At 40.0% G+C, this 24775-nt stretch overlaps 2 protein-coding genes across 2 annotated transcripts; one reads left to right on the top strand and one right to left on the bottom strand.

Moving 5' to 3' along the window:
- The first annotated feature begins 1974 nt into the window (after positions 1-1974).
- Positions 1975-8809, top strand: LOC127760176 (protein LATERAL ORGAN BOUNDARIES-like). The gene is made up of 4 exons (XM_052284400.1): positions 1975-2174; positions 2288-2401; positions 2956-3756; positions 3862-8809. Exon 3 carries the CDS (start codon positions 2980-2982, stop codon positions 3736-3738), a length of 759 nt encoding a protein of 252 aa, XP_052140360.1. The 5' UTR covers positions 1975-2174; positions 2288-2401; positions 2956-2979; the 3' UTR covers positions 3739-3756; positions 3862-8809.
- Positions 8810-21842: 13033 nt separating this feature from the next.
- On the bottom strand, positions 21843-23048 carry LOC127760028 (myb-related protein Hv33-like). Its single transcript, XM_052284237.1, has 2 exons — positions 22564-23048; positions 21843-22455 (listed from the first exon to the last, which is right to left on the bottom strand). The coding sequence occupies exons 1-2, from the start codon at positions 22854-22856 to the stop codon at positions 21951-21953; spliced, it is 798 nt and encodes a 265-aa protein (XP_052140197.1). The 5' UTR covers positions 22857-23048; the 3' UTR covers positions 21843-21950.
- Between the last annotated feature and the right edge of the window lie 1727 nt (positions 23049-24775).

Below are 24775 nucleotides of genomic sequence, written 5' to 3'. Positions count from 1 at the left end.
TACATGTTGTAAGGTGCATGTTTTAGTTTTTTCCTAAGTCATACTTCTATATCTTTATCAAAGTTTATAGAAAAACATATATAATACGAAATAGAAATACATTATTAAGGTGTGTTTTATGTGCATTTAATGAATTAATTTGATATTATAGATTGAATGTGTATTTTTCTATTAACTTAGGTTAAAGTTAACTTAGAAATTAATATGAGAACACACTATATATTGACATCAAATAGTGCTGAACACGAGTGATTAATTTGTATGGTCGAAATGCTCTGTACACGTACGTTTACCCTTTTGAGTTAATTTTGTACAGTATTAAGCTCAGACTGCAATGTTTCCTCTACTGTTTAGAAGTGTGATTTCTATGTGGAAAACATGAGTGATATTACACACTGTACAGTGTTATTGATCATGCAGCTTGGGTCCAGAATTAATCATTAGCGAGAGAGAACATATCTACTCTCTATCTAGCTAGACCTGATTAAGAATATCACTTAATTCGCTAGGTAAGTGTGGAACATGACAATGCATGCATGCCGATAACTTGTATCTGATGGGTTCCTCTCTAATGATTGCCAATGATACCGCCGCACGCCCTTTTAATTATGAAGTCGAAGCCATAAACAAGGATTACTTAATTAGTTATATTAACAGCAGCATAGCACCACTCGGCCTGTGCTCTTATTGATTGCCACACGTTGTCAGTGTCTACATCGTCTGTTCCTTTAGAGCAGGTACAATAGCAGGCTATAAGCCAGCTGCAAACATATTTTAAGTAGATAAATAAGGAGAGAGAAAGGCAGCGGGCTACAGATTTATAGCCAGCTGCAGCACGGACTCCAAGACACAGTGTGTGTATGACAGGTGGGACCAGGTATTAATAGTGTAGTATGTAACTATTGTATGAATGAGCTATTAGATTGGCTATAGATGAATTGGAGCTAGTAGTTGGCTATACTATTGAACTTGCTCTTATGATTGTGCTGCTTGCTTAGCCTGGAGTAGTACTAGCATATATACTTGCTCATGCATATGAGCGGCCATGATTACTTTAGAACCAGGCGCACTGGAGGAAAAAATGCTTGTTTTTAAGCTTATGTATTCCGTATATCACTCTCTTATGATACTGTGTTGAAATAATTACACATTCCTCCGTTTCACAATGTAAGACTTTTTAGTATTGTCTACATTCATTTAGATGTTAATAAATTTAGACACATATATATGTTTAGATTCATTAATATCTATGTGTATATAAGTAATACTAGAAAGTTTTACATTGTGAAACGGAGGAGTACTGCATTACTGTATAACCTTCGAATTCTCATTAACTTCCCGTTGTAGGAAGTACCTTTTTCTTTGGTTCTAATCGAGGCTAAAACAATGCAAACGTTGCATTATTTAATACTTGTATAATTTTAAAATCTTTGGCTATGAATAACTTCTAAAATATTTATATTAGAAATATGTAGATTGTTTTATTAATGTATAGATTAGTTTTAAAAAGTACATTAATAAGATCATATATTTCTTAATATTATATATATATATATATAGAAAATAATGGTTAAAATTTTTTAGATTGTGTCATTGTTCAAAACGACAAATATTAGGAACCTGGATGGTAGTAAAGTACGTACGTACATGATGATTAAATCCGTGAGTATATACTACGTACGTTGGTCAATATGCAGTTAGTTAGGTGTATGTTGGTTGCATAGAGCGATGTTTTTTTAATATAGTTTATACCTTGTATTTGTATACATGAACTCTATGAGCACGCGTACGCTCGCAGGCAGCTGGAACTATTTGCGAATGGTGATGAGATGAGGAAGGCACTGTGGTAGATATTCTTACGAGTAGTGGCAATGTCACCCTCACACTTTTTCTTGTACTGCCATTAATCCCGATTTGTCCTTATTTATCTGTTTACTTTCTCCCTCGCTCTCTCTCTCTCTCCCCCCATGTCTTTTTTGCAACACCATAATATTCTTCAACTCTCACTCCATCATTCAATACTGGGCCTTGCTTTTTCATATTTTGTTGCCTCTACATCTCACCTTTCCCTTGTGCTGCAGTTGTGTATAGTAGGAGAAGCTGATTTCTATATCTCTCTTCCCCTCTCTCCTAAAGATCACTACCAGAAAGAAGTCATGCTCTCCTGCTTGATCGTATGCTAGCTCATCCTACAGACAATTCTTTGATTCGTATCCAAACAGACAAGATTATTGATCTTGTTTCATTTTCCGTTTCTACTGTTTCTCCTCTATTTTCCATTCTGCAGCTTGGATATCAGTGGATCTTGGAAGAAACAAGCAGCAACTAAGAAAATCTGCCACATATTGCTGTTGTCTTTCTTCGTCAGATCATCAGATCTATCCTCTTCGACCACAAATAGGTAAGGATGAGCAGGTTTTGACTAGCTGGCTAGATCCACCTGAGGGAAATTTGAGAAAAAAAAGAGCATGATTCAGTCTCTGTCTCTCTTCCCTTAGGTACTAATATATATATTAATATCTATTCGAGCTCTTTGAGATTTGAGCAAACATCAGGTTGTTTTCGCTTCGAAATTTGTGCTTTTCTTGTTGAGAGTCGCACACATGTGCTCATACAGTGGATCATTGTCCAAGCATTTGTTTCAATCGCACCATTAATTCTCATCGGTACCTATTTCAAATAATTCTACAGCATAAAATCTACAGTTTCAATGTCCCCTTGTTTTTCTATAGTTTTTCTGTAAGAAAAGCAAAGCTAATTTCCCCATTTCTTGCCTCCAAAGTTTTTAAAAGATCAGATCAAAACACCTTATGCTCTGAAACCCTATCCTCCGCCCATCTTTTCAGTACAATCCTTGCTGCCATGAAAACCCTAACCCTAGAAGAAGTTGCACAAATACTCATGCATTTGTTTGAGAAATAACTGACAATTTCAGTACCATTCTTCAATTTGCAGGTGTAGCTAGCTAGCTCGCCGGAAATGGCATCCTCGTCGAGCACCAGCAACTCCGCCATCTCCTCGGTGGTCGCGTCGGCGGTGGCCACGACGACGCCAGGCGCCGGATCGCCGTGCGCGGCGTGCAAGTTCCTGCGGCGGAAGTGCCTGCCGGGCTGCGTGTTCGCTCCTTACTTCCCGCCGGAGGAGCCGCAGAAGTTCGCCAACGTCCACAAGGTGTTCGGCGCCAGTAACGTCACCAAGCTCCTCAACGAGCTGCTGCCGCACCAGCGGGAGGACGCCGTGAGCTCGCTCGCGTACGAGGCCGAGGCCCGCGTCAAGGACCCCGTCTACGGCTGCGTCGGCGCCATCTCCGTCCTCCAGCGCCAGGTCCACCGCCTCCAGAAGGAGCTCGACACCGCGCACGCCGAGCTCCTCCGCTACGCCTGCGGCGAGGTCGGCATCCCCACCGCGCTCCCCGTCACCGCCGCCCCGAGGCTCGCCGCGGCAATGCCGGCACCAGGCCAGCTCGCCGCCGCCGTCAGTGCCGGGATGTACGGCGGCGGCCGGAGGCTCGGGGTCATCGACGGCGGCGGGATAGCGCCGCCTTCCCCTCACACGGCCGGGTGCTACTACGCCCGCAACAACAACAACGCCGGGAGCATCGGCGCTGACGTGGCGCCCGTCCTACCTTACGCTTCCGTGGCTAATTGGACAGTGAACGCCATTAGCACCACCACCACCAACTCAGGATCAGAGAGCATTGGGATGGATCACAAGGAAGGAGGAGACAGCAGCATGTGAATTGAAGCGCGGCAAATAGTAAGTAACATTTGAGTGAATTTGTTGCATTGCAATCATGCACGTATATGCATCTGTTCGCTGTATGTATGTGTTATCAGTGTGCTACTACTACTTCTTCTTCAGATGTGGAGATCTGCGCTTTGGCCTTGATGAGAGAGGATCGGAGAGGCTTCAGGAAGATGGCAGCCCATTCATCCCAGGTTAATTAAGAGTTAAGAAGCAACCTATCTATCTATCTATATATAGCCAGCATGAATTATATATATCATCTCCCCGTCCCTTTTTGCATGTTGTGCAAAACCATACTTTGGAGTTCTATATGTAATCGAATCGAGATCTTGATCTCTCGTCTTTTCATGATTAATTCGCGTTTTTCGCAGGATCCATCAGTCATTAGTACGTAGCATGCTTTGTGATCAGAAAATAACCACCTTTAGGCCGATTAAACAATGCACCGAACACATCTATCGATAGGTGAAAAGATCCTGCGGCTTGCATGCATGCATGAGTACCAAGCTAGCTAACTTGGTTGGGCTAATTAAAGGCTACATGATCTGCATCTTATATCATATGTCATAGGCACCAGTGGCCTATATGTTTGCATATATGCTCCAGATATACACCATCTTGAGATGCTTAATAGTCTTGGGGGAAAGATTAAAACAGTTGTTTATTGAGAGCATCACATCGTTTGGTTTGAAGACATTCTTCGCTTCTATATATGTTATAGTAAACTGTAAAGGTAGGAAAAAAGCAGTATTCCCGTCACTATTCTTATAGGCCCCATCTTTTTATGGATCTCACTGTGGTGCATTATACATGTATCATGTATTTATTCTATCATCTAGAATTCTCCTCTTTGGAATTAATTGCCTTTTTCACTCCCTTGAAGACTTAGTTTGGTTAATTAGCTATTACTCTATATCCCCACCAAAAAAAAATATATTACTACTATATTCTTATGTGTGCTTGCCTGCTTATATATATATTTGTCATCTTTTTGTGGTCAATTTACTGAATTGTTGTTCATAGGTATTGAATTTTACTCTTATTGCCTTTCTGTTTTCTTCCTAACCATCCCCAGTTGGAATTCCTGGCTGTACATGATGCTGTCGTTGATCTGTTTTGACCACTTGAATCTACTCTCGAATTTACCTCTATTATTGCAACACCGAAGCTAAGTTTCAAACTTCCTGTTCTCTTTCACAAAAAAATTGTAACATCTGATGGGACGACCTCTCTATCTTGTATTTGAACAAAGTGGAGCTCCATTTAGAAAAGAAGGTATATATTTTTCCCTTGTTCCAATCTCTGAACAGTTTCCCTTGAAATTGTTGCATTTGTTCCAAATTTTACTGAAAACTATGTCCTTTCTTGATATGTCATCAAAATTTTGTTGCCATTAATTTTTGTTTTGAAAGATATTCTTTTGCTGTGACATGATCTTTCATTAAACTGCATCGCACCACAATCTCAGCTAGAGACTTTTTTTAGTAAGATGGAAAATTTAGGGAGACAGGTGTGGATTCCATCGTACGTTAATTGGACCTCAAGTCTCCAGCATTTTTTACTTACTATTAAAAGATTAAATATCAGAAAATCTCATATTTTGTAGGCAAAGTTTAAGAAACCACGGGTATTATCCCCAAGTAAGATTTCTCAAAACTCTACCGCTGTGTGTTGAGCTTATATTTACTTAAAATTTTCATCATATTATAAAGTGTCAATCTGTAAATATTGATTTGTTAATATATATGGGTGTTGATTTAGTTTTGTTACAATTATGCTAAATTTACTTGAGATTTTAACAAATGGGATTCTATACAACCCTTGACCATAAACTTTGGGTTTTGTGCTACAAGTTATGACACCCGTGGTTTCTGTAACTATAACCATAAAACATAAGGTTTTCTGATTTTTTTTTAAAAAAGAGAGAAATATGCTTGGTTGCAAAAATATGGAAATCGATGCTGAACGCAATAGCTAGGGTTTTGAAAACGGGGCTGTGCATTTCTTTTACATTATCCCAAGTTGAATTTTCATGGTTATTTGCTAGAATGTACGATATTGTTAAATGCTCATGGTATTTACTCAATTACAGCTTGAATATACGTACGTAATTGAAATGAAAAGATATATAGTCTTGTTTCTTTTGTTATGATATTGCATTTGCATTAGAGTTTGCTTACCCATCAGTCCATCATGCCCCATATGCACTCTTAAGACCGTGAACGACCCAATCAGCTGTGCGATCAAAATCGCTATATATATATAGCTGTTTTTCGAGATAATGGATAATCCGGTATTAATTTGAACAGAGCTACATCGACAGAATTACTATAGCTGCAATTACGTATTAAGATCTATACACTGATCATTACAGTTTTTTGCATGCTCGACTGGACTCTTTTCGGTCCACCAATTACTTAGTGCTTATTTCCTAACATCAAAATGATTTCCTGGCCATCACGCATACGTTATCTAAGTTGTGTGTGCGGCCCGGCCGGCCGGTTTTTGCCACCATATATTCATTTCCACAACTTTAACTGATTAGACAGATAATGTGTGGATAACTATTTGATTAAGTTACCTGCATATCGTTTTTTTGGAGAAATAAATCGTTTGTAAAATAGGTTACTAACATCACACTGCATGCTGGTTGAATTCAATGAACAAAGTACCAGGACTCGAATTTTATTGTAATGTGAATAGAATCAGAGCACTTGGCGTTTATAAAGTTAAATTCAATGAACCATGCATGATTGTCAACTCAAATATTAATATCCTGGCATTGTTAATTAAGTCATCCTCTTAATTAATTAATAGCAGATCAAATTTGAGAATCTCTCTGATTGGCTGGGAATTAAGAGATGATTGTCTGCCGTCTAGCCTGTTGTCGTTTTCCGCTAATCGGGATAAGTTGGTAGTAAAACGGGAGAATCTATGCTAAAAAAAATTATTATCGTCCAATTAACTGTCTTATATTTGTACGAAAGTCAATATCTCATAAACATATATTTGAACCAGCCGGGTGAGAATGATATGAAAAGAATCGGATGGGGGATGTAATTCTTCATATAGCAATTTTATTTGATTTTAAATTGGTGATCTTGGTTTCATACTATAGACAGAATGTTGACAGTATGTTTTTTTACTTATGTTTAGTTATTGTCCATGTTTTTTTAGGGCAAAGTTATTGTTCAAGTTACAACACTAGATAGAATTAGCTAGTGAGTAGATGAAAGCTGTATGTATAATAAATAAATAAATGTTGTTGTGAGATTAACTATGCACTATATATATAGCCAAGTGAAGAAAAGGTATTTTAAAATTCAAAGATGGAGAAAACAATTATGACTCAGTGTCATTATATGTTAATCCTGTTTTTTTTTCTATTGTGTGTTTTTAAACCTTTAGAATCACTTCATAGCGCAGTGGTAAGGGGTGTGTGGTTTCAAACCGAGGTCCCGTGTTCAATCTTCAATGCACTTATAATTTCTTCTTTAAAAAAAAATCTGGTCCCTCCAAATCTCGTTTTTTTATCTTGAAAAGTGTACACATTTATCTATTGTTCCACTAGTAATAAATAATGCCTTCTAATAAATTCATATATCCAGTGGGCAACAACCTTACGCATTGCAGAGAGCAAAGATTGAGACACTACTGCACATATAGTAGATAAAATATGCCATGGCTCCTAGTATTCGAGTTGCCTGTATGTACAAAAAAAAAAAACATTTACACTGTCACTGTGCTCTATATATGCATGCGTCGCATGCTGTCATTCATGCAGTACTTGGCTCATACACCTTTTCTGTCATTTTCATTCTATAATACAATACGTACGCAGTCGGTCGGTATATTTATGCTACTAGTACTGCTACATACTATGGCCCTGTTTAGGGCCTGTTTAGTTTCCATACAAAATTTTTTTACGCTGTCACATTGAATGTTTATGCATATGTATGGAGTATTAAATGTAGGCAGAAAAACAATTACATGGTTTGTGAGGAAATTGCGAAACGAATCTTCTAAGTTTAATTGCGCCATGATTTGACAATGCGGTACTACAGTAAATATTTACTAATGGCGGATTAATTAGACTTAATAAATTCGTCTCGCAGTTTTCTGGCGGAATCTGTAATTTGTTTTGTTATTATACTACGTTTAATACTTCAAATGTTGTTTTGTTATTAGACTACGTTTAATACTTCAAATGTGTGTGCATATATTCGATGTGACACGCCAAAACTTTTCACCTCTGAAACTTAAGGGCCTGTTTAGTTAAAAAAAATTGCCCCTGCACAACATGCAGTGTGTGTTTGGTTCCCGGCCACACTTTGCCACAACTAACGTTAGGCAAGTTGTGGCAACCACAAAAGTGTTATGACCAGTATTAAACGTAGTCTAATAACAAAACAACATTTAAAGTATTAAATATAGTCTAATAACAAAATAAATTAGAGATTCCGCTAGGAAACAACGAGAGGAATCTATTAAGTCTAGTCAATCCATCATTAGCAAATGTTGACTGTGGCACCATATTATCAAATCATGGCGCAATTAGGCTTATTTGTCTCGTAATTTACCTGCAATCTATGTAATTAGTTTTTTTCTATATTTAATACTTTATGCATGTGTCGAAACATTCGATGTGACAGGGTGAAAAGTTTTTGAGTGGGAACTAAATAGGGCCTATGCGTATACGTATGCATATATAGCCGTCTGCAAATACTATATAGTATACTACAGTACGTACTACCTTGTTGACTGTTGCTCTGATTTGACATGACCAATGTTGCGATGCCACTAGTCCACTACTCTGATCTGGTCACACTGCACGATCGATTCATCGATCGACCAATCAGGGCGACGTGTGCACACGCGCTCATCTGTCCTCTTGATGAATGTGCTACTGTGTTTTCAGTTTTTTCTTCACTCAACCTGTTGTTGGATGTGTCTTGTAATTTTTTTCATCATTTGTTATGTATCGCGGAGTTATTATTTTGTCTTCATATGTCTTAATTCGATTCTTATTTTGATCCTCAGCATTAATATAATTGGATGTAAATTGATAGCTAGTGTTTTTTTTTCTTAAAAGAACTACTCTTGGCTCAAAAACTATATAGTAAGTGAAAAGCCTCTCTGTACTTAAATTGAAATCTCAATATATAGGGAAAATTCAAATGGGTTACATGTAAATTTGCTCGAAAGGATGTGAAATTACACAAATCACTGGTTTAAAAATTCAATCAAATTTGAGTAACTTAAGTTCTTATATGATTTCAACAAAATTTAAATTCAATTGAAAACTCAATTTTGGTTTTTAGATTCACGTGGAAATATCATAATTTTTTATTTCGATTCTCCAAAATGTTTTCAAAGTTTGTTGCAATTTGCTCCTTCGAAATTTCTTCTAATTTTGTTGGAATTCGTTTAATTTTATTTTTAACATCATGGTCAAGTTTCTAAAAATTCCAGTGGTTTGGTTAATTGCACCGCCTACTATTCTTAAAACAAAAGAATTCAAGTTTTTTTTAAAAAAAATTGTAACTAATTGTTATGCGAAGGGGCAATTGTCATTTTGAAGAAAAAAATATCATGGTTGAATATTGGAGTGGAGAAATTTTAAAAAGGGATGAGATGCAAAATTAGGGACATGAAAGTAATTGACCTTAGATGTACACAATGAATTTTCTCGTGATTCAGTGGCCTTTACGTATTGAATAACCACATCGTCAGGTTTTTCGTTGAATGCCTTAGGGCATCCACAATGTAGTGGAGAAGTGGGTATTAGGAATTAAAATATTCTTACTACTAGGTAAGATACATTGTGGAAGTAGTAAATAACTACTACCAAGCCATAAGCTTATTATCAGGTTATAGCACTTTGTGGTGGGTCCTACCTAATTTTTAATTATGGCATGGCTCATGTTTGGGGTTTTTTTTCAGATAGGTCCCACCTTATTACCCACTCTACACATATATACATTGTGGTGCATCTTCAATCTACTATTATCATCTTACATGGGCCCACCTTACTACCTACTTTTGCAACATACATTGAGGATGCCCTTACTTGCACTACATTGCAAACCAGGTTACCCATATAAGTTATTGCCTCCATTCGAAAATATAACAACTTTTAACTGTGAATCTAAAAAGACAAATGTTCATATTCATAGCTATAAATATTTATATTTCGAGACTATGCATGATGTGCTCCCTCCGTTTCATATTATAAGACTTTCTAGCATTGTCTACATTCATATATATAAATATATGAATGTAAACAATACTAGAAAGCCTTATAAGATGAAACGGAGGAAGTATATCTTTATACATATATACATTTCTATGTGAAAAAAAAAGGTAGATATCCATATATGTGCGTACACGCATGGATATGATTTGTGTTCTTTATGCAATGCGTGTATGGAATGGCCAGCCTCGCGTGTACGTGCAGTATGTGTCGGGCCTCTACCGGTCAGCTGAATAGTCCATGGCAACTGTTTCTTCACACTGTTCATGTGTAGCCATGTAGATGAATAATTGGGCTGTTTCCCGTATTAAGAAAATTATTATGACCAGTAAAAATCACATCAAGTAGTAGCTAGCTCTTGCTATAGCTACCTATAGCCCCCACCACAAAGGGAGAGAAAAGAGAGATTTCTCTGTAGCTCTAGCGCTAGTTACACGTTCGTATATGTGTGATGTGTGCTGTTCATGCCATTATATTGATCGTTTTGGATGGAGGAGAGCTCACAGGCCGGCCGACCGGTTGGTGCTGATGATTATTGGTACATGTCTGCTGGCTGATCCATGGCATCATTTTGTACCCAGTTCTGACATAAAAATTAACACCGTTAGTAATTAATTAAAGGTGCAAATATGTCGTGTATTTTTTTTAAGATAATGGAAGATGTGCGAATATTTTCATACATATGTAAATCACATTCACGGTGACACAACATGCAGAGTGTGTTTGGTTACTGGCCACACTTTGGCACAACTAACGTTAGGCAAGTTGTGACAGCCACAAAAGTGTGATGGACAAATTGCTAGCCACAAAGTGTGGCAAAATTTGCAAGAAAATTAAGTCTATGACATGTGGGACATGCTATTGAAAAAGTGTGGCAAGCCACAACTGTGGTAGTGAACCAAACACATGCATGTCTAACAAACTGTGGCAGCAAAAAATGTGATGTGGCTATCAAATTAGGAGAATGGTTTATCTTAGTGTAGCACGCAAAGAATGGTTTTTTTAAAAAATAAAAGGACAGTCGGGGATTATTACATTATAGGTATCACTAGAATATATTAATAGCTCCAATATAAGTTTTTAGTTACGGAGTATTTGGCGTGGACAACATCGGTCTGTGCAACAAATTATTGGTTGCGCGTGATTGCCACACGCTTTATTTTCAATGGCGACTTTGGTTGAGATATTTGTCCACCTATGCACACCCTATCATACCCTATTGGCCTTTGTGGAAGGATGTGATGCATGAGCACCTATGCATGGAGTGACTCGTGTTATCCCTATTTGTGCTCATAATCTGTACTTCTCCTGTTTTTATTATTCATTTAACAATATACTCCCTCCGTTTCAAAATATTTGACACTGTTGATTTTTTAAGTACGTGTTTAACTATTCGTGTTATTCAAAAAATTTAAGTAATTATTTATTCTTTTCATATCATTTGATTCATTGTTAAATATACTTTCATGTACATGTACAGTTTTACATATTTCACAAAAATTTTTAATAAGACGAACGGTCAAACATGTGCTAAAAAGTCAACGATGTGAAATATTTTGAAACGGAGGGAGTCTATCGTATTAAGTTAGTTAACCAAAAAAACACTCCGATGTTTCATGATCAATTCAATCCACACTTTTATCTATCCCTAATTAAGTATGGATTCATGTAACCCATTTTCAGTTAAATAGGTCCATTACAAAACACAAGCGTGTTGATGTCCTTTAAATACCCGTTAGATCGTTCCTTGTGATGGAATCAGCATGTCCGAGTTTAAATTTTAAATTTGACATGGGTACTTTTACTAATGTACTCATCGACATCGACAGCAATACGCTCGTGGTGACTTTTATCAATCTTAAGATATGTTGGTTCAGTTTTTCGAAGGTGCTCATAAAGACAAAGGGTGCGTGTATACGTTTATAGGGGTGAGTGGGTGCGTCTTGTGAGCGTTTGTGTTTGTACTGTATTATTTTTTAAAAAAAGAAATACCCGTTAGACTTGTGGAAGACACGGATCGGAGGAGGTGAGCAGCTGCGACGTGGACGGCATGGATGGATCGATCAAGCTTATGTACGTGCGAGGAAAAAAAGTTCTTTTTGTTAAGGCGGGAAAGATGAATTAAGAAGATGCGCGAACGTAGGTGCCCGACAAAGCCGTACTCGTACGGAGTATAACGTACGGCTGTATCCTGTACAAACGCATGTAGGAGTCGTACATACATATACGACAATACATATACGACGTACACTCTCCGTAAAAAAAAAACTCAATCTAAGAGAAGATGTGACTAGATTGTCTAGATTCGTTGTTTTAAAAGGGGATGTGAGTTTTTTTTTTGGGACGAAGGGAGTTTTTTATTGTTGTTAGATGATAAAACATGATTAATACGTGTCTTTTTAATTTCTTTTATAATTTTTTTAAATAAAACGAACGGTCAAATATTGGACACGGAAACCGGTTTTTTTCTTTCTTTTTTTTTTTTTTTTGACGGGGGAGTACTGGGGTACAGCGGTTAGTAGGGTAGGCCCCAGTAGCGTCTAGGAGTAGCCAGGGGCACTGGTCACATATCGCACATGCGTGTCAGCGGCATGCAATGCAACGACTGCAACTGCAAAGCTAGCTATACACCCACCCAACAGTAGCGTAGGCTATAGTAGTAGTATCTCCTTTTGTGATTAGGTGAATCACGCACACGACGGCCGGCCGGCGACGAGCCGCGCGGCGAAGTAAATGTGTCACGTCGGCGACCTGCCGACCGACCGATCGGACGGACTCCCACTGTACGTTGCATCGACTCCCACACGTACCTAGGAGTAGCTACTGGTACGTTTTACCTTAACTCCGGCCGGCTTCGCCTTGGTATACTGTTCCCTCTCCTCTCTTTCTTGCCTACCTATGCGTGCGTGCGAACATATATAGTGCATTGTACAGCATATATGAAAGGGTCAATCCTCGTGCATTTCCCCTTCAACATCGACTACATGGTTGACCTCAGAATATCTCATATATTGGGTTAATTGTATCCATGTTCATTACAAATGTAGGAGTATCAATTTAGATAAATGTCATTACTATTCAACTATTCGTACCCACACAAAATTGAAACCGTGTCATCGTCGTCACGTTTTTTGTCATCTTATAAACAGGGATTGAAATTTCGTTTTGAAATTTCCAAAATTTCGGACCCCCCTCTCCCGCAAGCCAATATCTCTGCCGTAATTTCCAGTTTTTCTCTCTTTTTTTTGTGAATTTAGTCAAAATCAGTTAAATTGTGTCAAAATTTTAGAAAATTTCGGTCCAAAAAATGCCGAAATTTCTGTTCTACTGAAATGTCCGATATTTTAGCTGAAATCCAAATTGGAAACTCTGCATATAGACTAAATACTTCTAGATGAAGGACCCACATGTCAATTCCATCTTCTTTCTCAATCCTTCCTTCTGTAGAATCGAACACAAGCAACCAAGCCTACCAGAGAGAGGGGGTGAATGGTAGGGAAAACCAAAAACCCAAAAACTTTTAGCGGAAATAAAAGTTACCCTCAAATCGATGGAAATCTCGACGTAGTCCTGTCGCCGCCGGTCGGATTGCTCACACGCCGATGGTTGAACCACCTTGCTGCCGCCTGAACCCGAAAAAACACAAATCGAAGAACGCTCAAAGTAGATGACAACTTTATTACTTCTCTCTGTGTTTACAAAGTGCAACAACAGCACTCCTTACAAAAATCTCGACGAAACTCGAAACCCTAACTAAACTATCAACTCAACTGCTCTCAAAACGATAGCGGAAGGCCACCCCTCCCTCTCTATTTATAAAAAAAAAACCTCCTACTCAAAGTAGGAGTATAACGCCTAGTTCCACTAGGACTCTAACCTCAGTTACCAAATCAAATTACAATTTCCAAATTGTAATCCTCTCTCCATCGAAACCGGCATCATCAGCTGCCGAAGATCCAATCTGAACCGGACTCCAACTAGTCCCTCCAATCCGACGTCAACACGTCACATCTCCATATAGCACACGGTCTTGGTCTCCTCCCAGGCCGAGCCAAGCAGCAAGCTGCACATCAGCACATGTACAGCACCGTACATGCAACACACACACATGCATGCAACGGCATGCATATGCACCACGCTACAGTACCATGAGTACTGTAGCAACCAAATACTCCTCCAAATATTATCACTCAATTTCCTTCGCGAACACCGACGCTTGCACGCACACCTCGTGAAGCCCGTTGCAAAGATCTCTCCCACACGGTGTCCATCCACCGTATGCCATCTCGTATCCAACTTCGTCACCCAGTATCCTTGACCGTCTGGATCTCAACTCCTTCCTGAGTCTAGTCCCGATCCCCACTGTTGATCAAAGTTGACCTTCAAGAATTCTGACTCTAGTCACCTTCTCACATGGTATTCCGACCGCACTAGACCTCTGCTTCTCCCTGAGCATAGTCCCGGTCCTCAATATTGACCAAGGCTGACCTCAAGTCACCTGCACACAATCAGACAAAACAACCGTTTCTGAGCACAGATATCATAACCTGACCCACATTAGTCACACGCACTCACACCAACATCCACACATAATTTCCAAACCACTTCATTGATTAAATCATTTTGCAAAGCCAATTGTTCGTCACAAATATTAATCATGACAATGATTTCACACCTTCTTCTTTCTTCCCCATCTCTCTCCACCTCATTTTTAAATGTGGTTGCCACGAGGAGGCCGGCGCCAGTGAGGGAGGCGAATGGGGAGGCAACAGCCAGCGTGGTGGTAAAGCACCGCCCCCTTGGCCTGAGAAGGAACGAGGGAGCTCCTCGCATAGCCGCTGCAGTGCATCCATGACCGCCATTCTCCTCCGTGGAAACCCTAGCTCCCTCTCTCGAGGCCACATGCTGCCGTCGAAGTAAAGAATAAGAAAAGAAAGGGAAGATCAAGCAGCAAAGAACCCTCCTTTCTCCTCCTCCCCTAGGTGCCACGACAGCTTGCGTGCCCGGCCTACTTCGTATGGAGCCCGCCGCTCTTTGCCGCCACACAAGCAGCAACCATCAGAGGGCCCACCCCTCCCCCTCCACTGTTGCTTAGTACTCCACTTGATTTTAGGTTATATTGTGGATGTCTTATAATGGAGCGTTTCGTTATTGGGTGATACTTGTGTTCTATTTTGGGTTTAATAAAAGAGATTTGCTCTGGTCCAACAAAAAGTACCTCGAGATACTGGTACCTCACGGTACCAAATCGTTTCCGATCGTTGGATCTAGCTTGGTACTGTGAGTTAACGGTACCTAGAGGTACTTTTTGTTGGACCGAAGCAAATCTCTTAATAAAATTAGTATTAATTTATCAATAATAATATGTCTAATTATAAATATAGCATTTCAACGACTCCAAGTTTGACGATCTGTATCTCTCCTAAATCAAAATCAAGTTTAAGTGATGGGATTATTATATTGGAATGTGCATTAAAACCTAGTTCAAACAAGTGGTAACTTAATTTTGGGGCCAGTATCAAAATGGGCGGTGCGCATCGACCAGATCGAAACACTAGCAAAAGTGAGATGCCATCTCCATGTTCATCCCTCCAACCAAAACACCAAACTGACCCTGAATCTGAATTCTCATGAGTCAGGACACAAGAAAGAACGAGAAAGCAAAGCATGGATGCAGACAAGTAAAACAAGTGTACATAGCAGCTAGCAAATGCCCAAAACTAACAAGGGCCTGCAGATCCCATGCTTCTTCTTCTAGCTAGCTTTAGTCTCGCTTGTCGTATATAAGAGCATTGATAGAGTAGTAGTAGGAGTAGTATGGTGCACACAGTACATGGCATGGCATGGCAAAGCAAAGCAGAAAGCCGGCCATGCCGGCCAGCTAACAGTTTCTTTGACTGGGTTTAGCTCTACTCCAGTTTAGTAACCTTTGTCAGATCTTTCTAGTCACTTCCAAAAGTGTTAGGAGGTTACAGCTAGCATCAAGCTAGAGCATCTGATGACATAATTAAAGCATGCAGTCTGATCAAGTGCTACTACTACTACACTTTGCTATAGGTAGGAGAGTCCCTGAACTCTGAAGAAAGCAGCCATGGAACCTACTCCAATGTTCAGGTGCTTGACACTGCTGTAACACATTCAGAGAAGCAGCCATAGCCTGTCTCTTCTTCTGTCTGCTTGAGTATAGTAATAGTACATAGAGTACATATTATTGGTCTCTCATTCTCATCATATCCATGCATCTCTTAACTTCTTTCAGGCTAAAGCTAAACTTATCCGGTTATATATGCATATATTCTTCATTCTTGGCTGGTCCGTCATCAACTTTTGATCGACAGGCAAGTAGAAGAAGCATCATGCAGTGATGCACTTCATGTAGACTTCCAGGCTTTTTCATTGTGATGACTGACTGCCGGTTAGTTGAAAAGATCACAACAGGTAGTAGTAGAAGGGAATCTCTGGATCAGTACTAACTAAAGAAGTCGAGATAATGAGATCAAGTTGCCAAATTGGCTGCAGATGAGTAGTAGTACAATATATCACTGTAGGAGTGGTGATTGATCATCATTATCTGCAAGCTGCAGCTGGAAGATTTCTCTGCTAGCTCTTCCATTTTCTTTCTGCGAGAGACTCTGCTCTGAAAAGAGCATTACTCTCGGATGCAACTGGTTGTTGGGCTAGCTTTGGGCCGCTCGACATTAGGCCCATTCTGGTTGGGAGGCCCAGGCCCAACTAATTCTCCAACATGAACAGTCGAACTAACCACACAAATTGAGCTTCAATTTTCAGGCTGCTGCACGCCGGCCGTGTCAGGCACATCGGCGGCGGCGGTACGGTCGCCGGAGACGAGGGAGGCTGGCTGGAGAGCTGCTGCTGAAGCCACCGCCGCCGCCGCGCTGTATTGCCGCTGACGATGAGACGCCCGTCGCGCTGCTACCCAATCTGCACAAGTACTCATGCAGAATGGATTAAAGACAAGCTAAAAAGTTCAGAGCCAGCAAGCTTGCCGCAATACACAACTCCGTAAGTACAAAAAAAAAAAAACGACTCCTAGCTATGAATTCGGCTCATTCAGATTCATAGCTCAATGTTGGTTATTATTTTTTTTTAACGGAGGGAGTACGTAGTTACATCTGAAATGTTAATTAGGCATTTAGGCAGATTATATAGGTTGAATGCATAAGCGTTGCAAAAGTACTAGTACACGTGTAAAGAAAATTGTCTTATTAATTCCTCCGTCTCAGAGTGGGTTCATTTTTCATCCCTCCCATTGATCCCAAAATAAATTTATTTTTCAGCTAATATTACACACTAGAATATATAAAAGTAATGGCTCCGGCAGTGGGCTCAGTTACAAAAGAAGTGTGATGAAGATGGAGAGTTTTTGATTGTTGCATGTCGTAAGCTTGAGATGACGGTTATGCAACTTTTTGCCAACCACGGATGGAGATTTATCAATAGACTGGAATAATGTTCTCCTTGTCCTGTTTGGTTTTCCTTTAATTTGGTTTGGTGTGATTCGTTTTATTTTGAACTATACTCTTCTAAAGTGCTAAATTGTAATAATGGCTGTAGCCGGGATGTTACTCATTCCATTATTTTAAAAAATGGATAAATGCATCAGGAGTAGATAAAGTAGAGAATAATTGTATTGTGGTTTAAAAAATGAAGTTCTTTTTAAGTTTTTTCAATTGATACGTGTGAGATGGATAAAAAAATTAACTTATTTTAGAAAGGCGGAAATACTCATAAGGGAGCATTAGACTGAAGGAACGATGATGGAGACGCTGCATCGGACAGCCAGCCAGATTGTTGTACGTACGTGTTTGTTCCAGCCGAGGTTTCGCCATGTGATCGGCGCAGTAGTCCGGCCTAGGTGGTCGGGCTAATTGCCTCGAGATTCGCGCTCGCTCGAGCTTGGGGCACGGCTATAGATTCCACTTGTCGCCGGTTCGTCACAAAAATCAGACAAAGAATCACGAAATTAGCGATCGCTGGTGTATTTCATTGTTGGGCATGTTCAATTCCTTCCCTGGTGTGGAAAATTCTCCGTATATATATAGCCCGACCTTCTAGCAGCAAGCTGGCAATAATGCTAGCCATCGCTGTATGGACATGTTTTTACTTAGTTATTTGCGAATTAGAAATAAATAAACTATAATATAGTTACATTTCAATTACTATAATACAACTACATTTGAAAGTTTTATTTAAGAGAACTTTTAAATGTAATTTTGTATTGATAGTCTTAGTTTAAATCGGACCGATTTTTCCATAATTAAAATCACACAAGTATATAGTAACTCCTCATTCTCAGTGGAATTAGTGCATGTACAATAGTGTCTAATAACGGACTCTCTTCATTGTCATGCAAGTAAATTTAATAACGTGGAAGAAAGAGAGGGAAGTAAGGATAAACATTGTTGCTACGCATGACAACGGCTCAGAGTCAATTCTTAGTATTTATTAACGGAAAATTTGTTGCATGAGGGTGGAGAAAAGGAAATAAGTATAATAAAAAATTATTTAGTGCATTAATTGTTTAGAAATCTTATTGTCTCTACTATTGTAGGAGAATAGTCTCTAGTGATATTAATTAATATAGAGAGCTCATATTAGACTCTAGCTTTATACATGCCCTTAGTTGAATTTTCGCTACCTTTGAAACGGGGACATTATCTGGCATGTTATAACAATATTATCATGGTTAATTTCGTGTTCTAGCAACCGTTCTGATCTTCGAAACGACATATTTTTCCCCTTTTGTAACTGCATGCGAAAATGTAATTTAATTTTTGCAGACACGACTAATTATGATCCGTCTGTAGTTTATAGGGTCCTCGTACATAAAGATGGTTTTCGTAATAGAGACTGTTCACACGCTGACGCATGCTGCCGTTCAACTCTTCATCGTACATGGAACATAAAGTGACGGCCTGTCAGTCGTCGCAACTGCATTTCACTCCATGATTCCAGCTAGCCCCTCGCAAATGAGAAGAGGGGGGATTTTATTCGAAATGATTCATGAAATTTTGAGCTAGGATATGAATATGATCCCATCAAGCTAGCTGATCGAGAAAATGGTCTTTCGATCGATCGCAATTCGCAAGATAAATTCATTGATTACACACGCATCAATTCAATTTGACATAATCTGTTTCTGGTACACATGCATGTGGCATCTGGTCGTCGTGAGGTTGCAAATACGTCGCCGCCGTTTATTTTGCCGGCGGCGGCGGCGGCGGCAGGGTAGGCGCAGGGCCTATCGGCGGCGAGGACACCGGCGCCGGCGGTGGCGGCGTCACCTGGTTCTGCGTGCTGAGTAGCCTCCGGCCAGCACCGTGCTGCGGCGGCGGCCGCGGCGGCGCATCGCCGACGGCGAGGTGATCTATGTACGTATACATATATGCATGAACAGATCAGCATATGTATGTATATTCAGAGACTTTCAGAATGTCAAGAACAATGTTGTAAACAACAATATGTGCATTTACCTGATAATGCGCTAGCATCCAAGGAATATTGTGGGCGTGAGACAACGACAAGCAGCAGAGTGATTAGCAGCAGCAGCAGAGACGATGACCTTGGAGCAAATGAGCCACACATTGTTGCCACTGAAAAAAAAATGGAAAATTGATCAAGGAGCTACTTGTTAGTACTCTACTTGATTGTGTAGGCTTAATTAGATGAAGAAAATGTGTAGGCCTGGCGATCAAGGGAGGTAGCCAAAGGGAGGGTATTTATACAAGTGAAGGAACTGGATTCCTGGAAGCCTGGAGGCCAGCAGCCCAGCACCAAGAAAGTACTAGGAAACTATACCTAGGTATTATTGTCTTCTCTATAAACTAGCTAAATGCCTGTATTTTGTTACAGATAAAAAAATTATAGTAATATCTAAAATAAATAAAAGTTTATTTCTCATGAAACGTGTTATATATCTTTTTGCTATAGGAAATATGTGGCTGCCATTTAATTATTGATTGTTTTTATATGAATAAGAAATTCAAAGGCTAATTTGTAAAATTTACAATGGAACTAGAAAAGGGTGGCAGATTTACTATCACAATCATTACCTTTCTTTTGATTGACGATCTGCTAACCTATAGCTAGCTGACACATTTCACAGTTTAACTAGTAGTTATCAGAAGTCTTGGGTATTAGTGCACCAATTATAATAGAGTGTATCTTGCAATATTATTCCAAGCTTACTATAAACGTTGACCACAGAAGTCTCACTCTGAACTTCTATAAACAATATTATCATCTTGAAAGAATTCTCAATAAGTTGTTATAGTAGCTTGTAGTTACTGCAGTATATGATACTCCGTTTCAAAATATAGTAATGTAGATCTAGATGAGACACATCATAAAACTATGAATGAAGGTATATTCTCTCTGTGTCATAATATAAATTATTATTTTCTTTTAGGTAAAATTAAGGATAGTAAGAAAAGATTAGAATACCGATATTAAATGAGATTTGGTTCTAACTAGTGAGTCGATAATTGGGGTTTAAAATAGGTAGAAAATTGAATTAAAGTTGATGGAGGTGACAAGTACATCGAAATTCCTTATGATTAAAAGAAGCAACACTTATATTGTAAGATGATTAAAAGAAACAACACTTATATTATGAGATGGATTTCACCTTGGTTTCCTTGATTAATTAGTTTGTTTAGCAGAATACTCCCCCATCCTTAAAAAAAGAACAAATTTATGTAGTCAGGTAAATCGTTTTCTATCTGTCGTCGTCGTCGCTTGTCGCAGGTAGAGTGATCCCATGCATTTGAGAGCACTGTTACCGACGTTAAATTTCCTCGAGATCTGCACCCTGAGCCGCTAGAAATTTCGAATGCAGTGCAGGGAGATCCACTCCAAGATCTGTGCAATTTGACTGGGATTCGATTTGTCGCCACCCAGCTCAACCAGCTGCACCTGCACGAATCTTGATATCCAGCTCACCACCTCAGTGCAAACTTCGAAATGGGCCGGAAGCATTCTCCCGTCAGATTCGGCCCAAGAGCGCTAGAGATAGAAGGCCCAGACTAGCATTCGGCCCTAATAGAAGTGGAGCCCAACTACAGATAAAAGCTAGCTGTGCTGTCGGCCCAAATACAAGTGTATAGAGGGTTGGCTAATTTAGCACGTGAACTTTCTAGTTTAAGAAAAGAAGCTTCTAGATGATAGTTTTAAAAAGGGTATCAAGTAGTACTAATTCAAGAAATTAGGTGTCCGGTTGGTATTTGAGTATATATACAAAATGTAAATAGATTCATGAATATAAATTAGTATTAGTAGTAGCCAACCACTCGACATGCTTGCTTAATTAGTTTATCTTTTGTACTCCATGGATTACTCGAATTATTAGTATCTTCCCCGGTATCTCCATCAAACTGGTTGCGCAGGAAATTAAATTTTAGTTATTGCCTTTCTCAGTAGCAATACCAATTTGTTAATCAAATTGTTAATGACTTAATTAGCACGTAGCATATCATATACTGATATACACTTTTATTGCATAATTAGTTCGTCTAAATCGTGTTATTAGATTCTTAAAGTGGTACATACAGGATCAGTTTCTTGGGCGATATGTTGTGAGATGTCACCATCTCGACACTCCCGAGGGTTTTTTTTTTTGTCAATCATCTCTTCAAATTTGGTTGAATTAATTGTGTCCAAACAGCTTAACATTCAAAACTTCTCTTTGGAATTTGAATTTCTCTCGGAGTGATTTAGCCTGAAATAGGGAGCTCCCTAGATTTTCAAGAGAGAGACGAGAAATGAATAAGTAGAGATCGATCGATCATCAACAATTTTATTCAGATTAATTTTGCACATTTGATTTGACAAACACAACTAAACAAGAGCTTGTGTGCTAATTATTGTCAGCCCCAAACCAATGAAATGGATCATTACACGATCAAATTAAAGCAAGCAAACTAATTACAAATTAGCTGAACACGTGGCCGCCGCCGCCGCCGCCCAAGAAGCTGAATCCGTCGCCGTGGCCGCCGGCGTCGAGGTAGTACTCCCCAAGCAGCACGGCCAAGAAGCCATCGTCGTCGCCGCCGCCGACGTGTCCCCGCGCCGCCTCCGCCACCGCATCACGGTGACCACCACTGTTGTCCACGAGAACACCGCCGCCGACGGCGCCGCCCGTCGTCGTCATCGCTGCGGGTGCTTCGACGGCGGCGGCGGCGGCAATGTGGGCGGCAGGAGCAGGAGTCGTCCGGTCGTCGTGAGAGAAGGTGTTGAACGATGCAGGCGGCGGCGGCGGCGGCGGTCGACTCCGGTCAGCCTCGCCGCGGCGGTGTCCGGTCGCCGCCGCCCCCGCCGCCGTCGTCGCCGACGACGACGACTCCGTCTGCCGGAGCTTCTTGCGCAGCCGCGCGTTCCAGAAGTTCTTGATCTCGTTGTCCGACCTCCCCGGCAGCCTCGCCGCGATCTGTGACCAGCTGCACAACACGGCAACACGCACGGACGATGAACACGAACTCCATTGATCAAATCAATCGTTTTATGATTAATCCAGCAAACAATTAATCGAGCAATAATCTAGCTACCTGTTGCCGAGCTTGTCATGGAGAGCCAAGATGAGCTCCTCCTCGTGGTGGGAGAAGCGGCCGCGCTTGAGGTCGGGGCGGAGGTAGTTCATCCACCGGAGGCGGCAGCTCTTGCCGCAGCGCTGCAGCCCGGCGAGGTCGGGCACCGAGCTCCAGCAGCTGACGCCGAACCGCGCGATGTGCGTCGCCAGCCGCTCGTCCTCCTCCGGCGACCATAGCCCTTTCCTCAGCTTCTTCTTCTTCTCCGAGCAGCATCCACTCTGCTGCTGCTCCACTGCTCTCCCCATCATCATCTCAGCTCAAATGCTACTGAATCTAATTAAGCTTGCAATTAACTTCTACTGAATAATCTTCTTCGCATGCGATCGCAATAGCTCAGTATCAGTATCAGTAGTAGCTCACATCACATGCTGCTGGCTGCTGGCTGCTGCTGCTGCTGCTGGATATATGGAGTGCCAACAATTAAGTTTAATTCGATCGCCATTGATTGATAGCTGTCTCGAGAGGATCTCTGATTGTGCCATATAGTTAATGGTGTAATTGGGAGGTTTAAAACTGGCATTATTGGCTGTAAAGGTGCCCAATGAATCATGATTAGTAAGTGTGAATGTGTGATTGCTGCTGTCACAGCAGAAGCTTTTTTGGCCTCAACAACCACTAGCTCTGTCTCTAGCTGCGTCCATTCTAATCATCGGAGATGACGAGCTCATCTTTATTCATGGATGCATGCAATGCGAGAAACAGATTCATTGGTGTGAGTTCTTGTCTAAATATCTTCGTTTTTTTTTTCGATTTGCAAGCCAATGTGTTTGCTGGGACGGTGATCCAATTGACCATATGTTTGAATTACATGTAGTATATATATGCATGCATATGTATTATATTTGCTTGATCTCGATCGTTCGATGCATGGCCAGGTAAACTATCAAGTCTAACGAATAGTTTTTATCCTGGACCATCAATCATACTTGGTTTAACTATTGGGGTAACCTTTTTTGCGAATGACTTTTCGCATTACTTGTTCCTTGTTAGCTAGCTACCACCTATGTTCTCAACAGGATGACGTTTAGGATATGGAATAATTAACTATTTGCCACTCTTACGAGTGGTTCTAAACAATTTGTCACTGGACCCACATGTTATAGACACATAATGCAAATAATTAAATGTCCCCTGGTTATATATTGACACGGCGACCAATGCGCGTGTTTATCTTTAATTTAATTTCTCAAACCATATATTCATAAAAATGATTAATAATATTCTATGAAAGAGTTTTTCATGGTAAATCTACTGATATGATTTTTTTTCACATTTCAAATCATGGTAGTTTTGCATCTATTAATAATTCAAGATTTTGAGGTTCAACTGCATGCATCCTATTTAAAGCAACTTATTGTTTTTAGATTATTCATCTATTGCTGTGGATTATTTACTCCACAATTTAAAAAATGTATTTTCTCCAAAATGAAAAGCTTTCGTCTACCGCATTATTTGGACCAATTGTTCTTTTCGTTTTATAATTTATATATAATATTTAATTTATCTCTATAATCAGAATTCATGAGTTTTCATCCATCGATAATCTAAAAGGAACACTATCTAGACGTCATCCTTTTGAGAATGGAGATAGTAGAAAGCTATAACAATTTATTACAAGAAATCTACTTTCCATCTCTCAATTCTGGTGCAGTTTAATTTCCGTATATCCATTTCAACACTCAATAAAACTCATTCATCAACTCTCAAAATTGGATAGGACAGGTCCTTCCACCAATTTGACCATGCAAGGCATCCACATGGTGTACAAGTACTGGGATTCACGGATCCGGATCGTCAGCCGTAATGCAGAAGAGCACTGTTCATGTGAGGGGAACAGTTAGCTAATGCCATGAACAGTGTCTATTTACTGTAGCTACAGGATTCAAAGCACTGTAGCGCACTATTTGGTCCTTTCACTCTTGATCCGACGGTCCACAGTGATTCTAATGCGTGGTACTGTTCATCCTCTGCATTAGTACCTCTAATGCAGAGGATCCGAATTGGGATTCAAGGTGGTGGTGGGTGTCACATATGTTGCTCAGTGGAGCTTTATCCCATATATACACTTATATTTTCTCTATCTGATCATATATAGGTGAAGTTTCGCCCCTATCTTCGTTCTTTGATAATTTGCTACCACAACCAAATAATATGGAATTCAGATTAAATC

Source organism: Oryza glaberrima, chromosome 1 (assembly GCF_000147395.1).
Source record: "Oryza glaberrima chromosome 1, OglaRS2, whole genome shotgun sequence".
NCBI classification, from domain to species: Eukaryota; Viridiplantae; Streptophyta; class Magnoliopsida; order Poales; family Poaceae; genus Oryza; species Oryza glaberrima.
The sequence above is the reverse complement of the archived record's forward strand: the minus strand, read 5'-3'. Positions and strand labels throughout refer to the sequence as shown.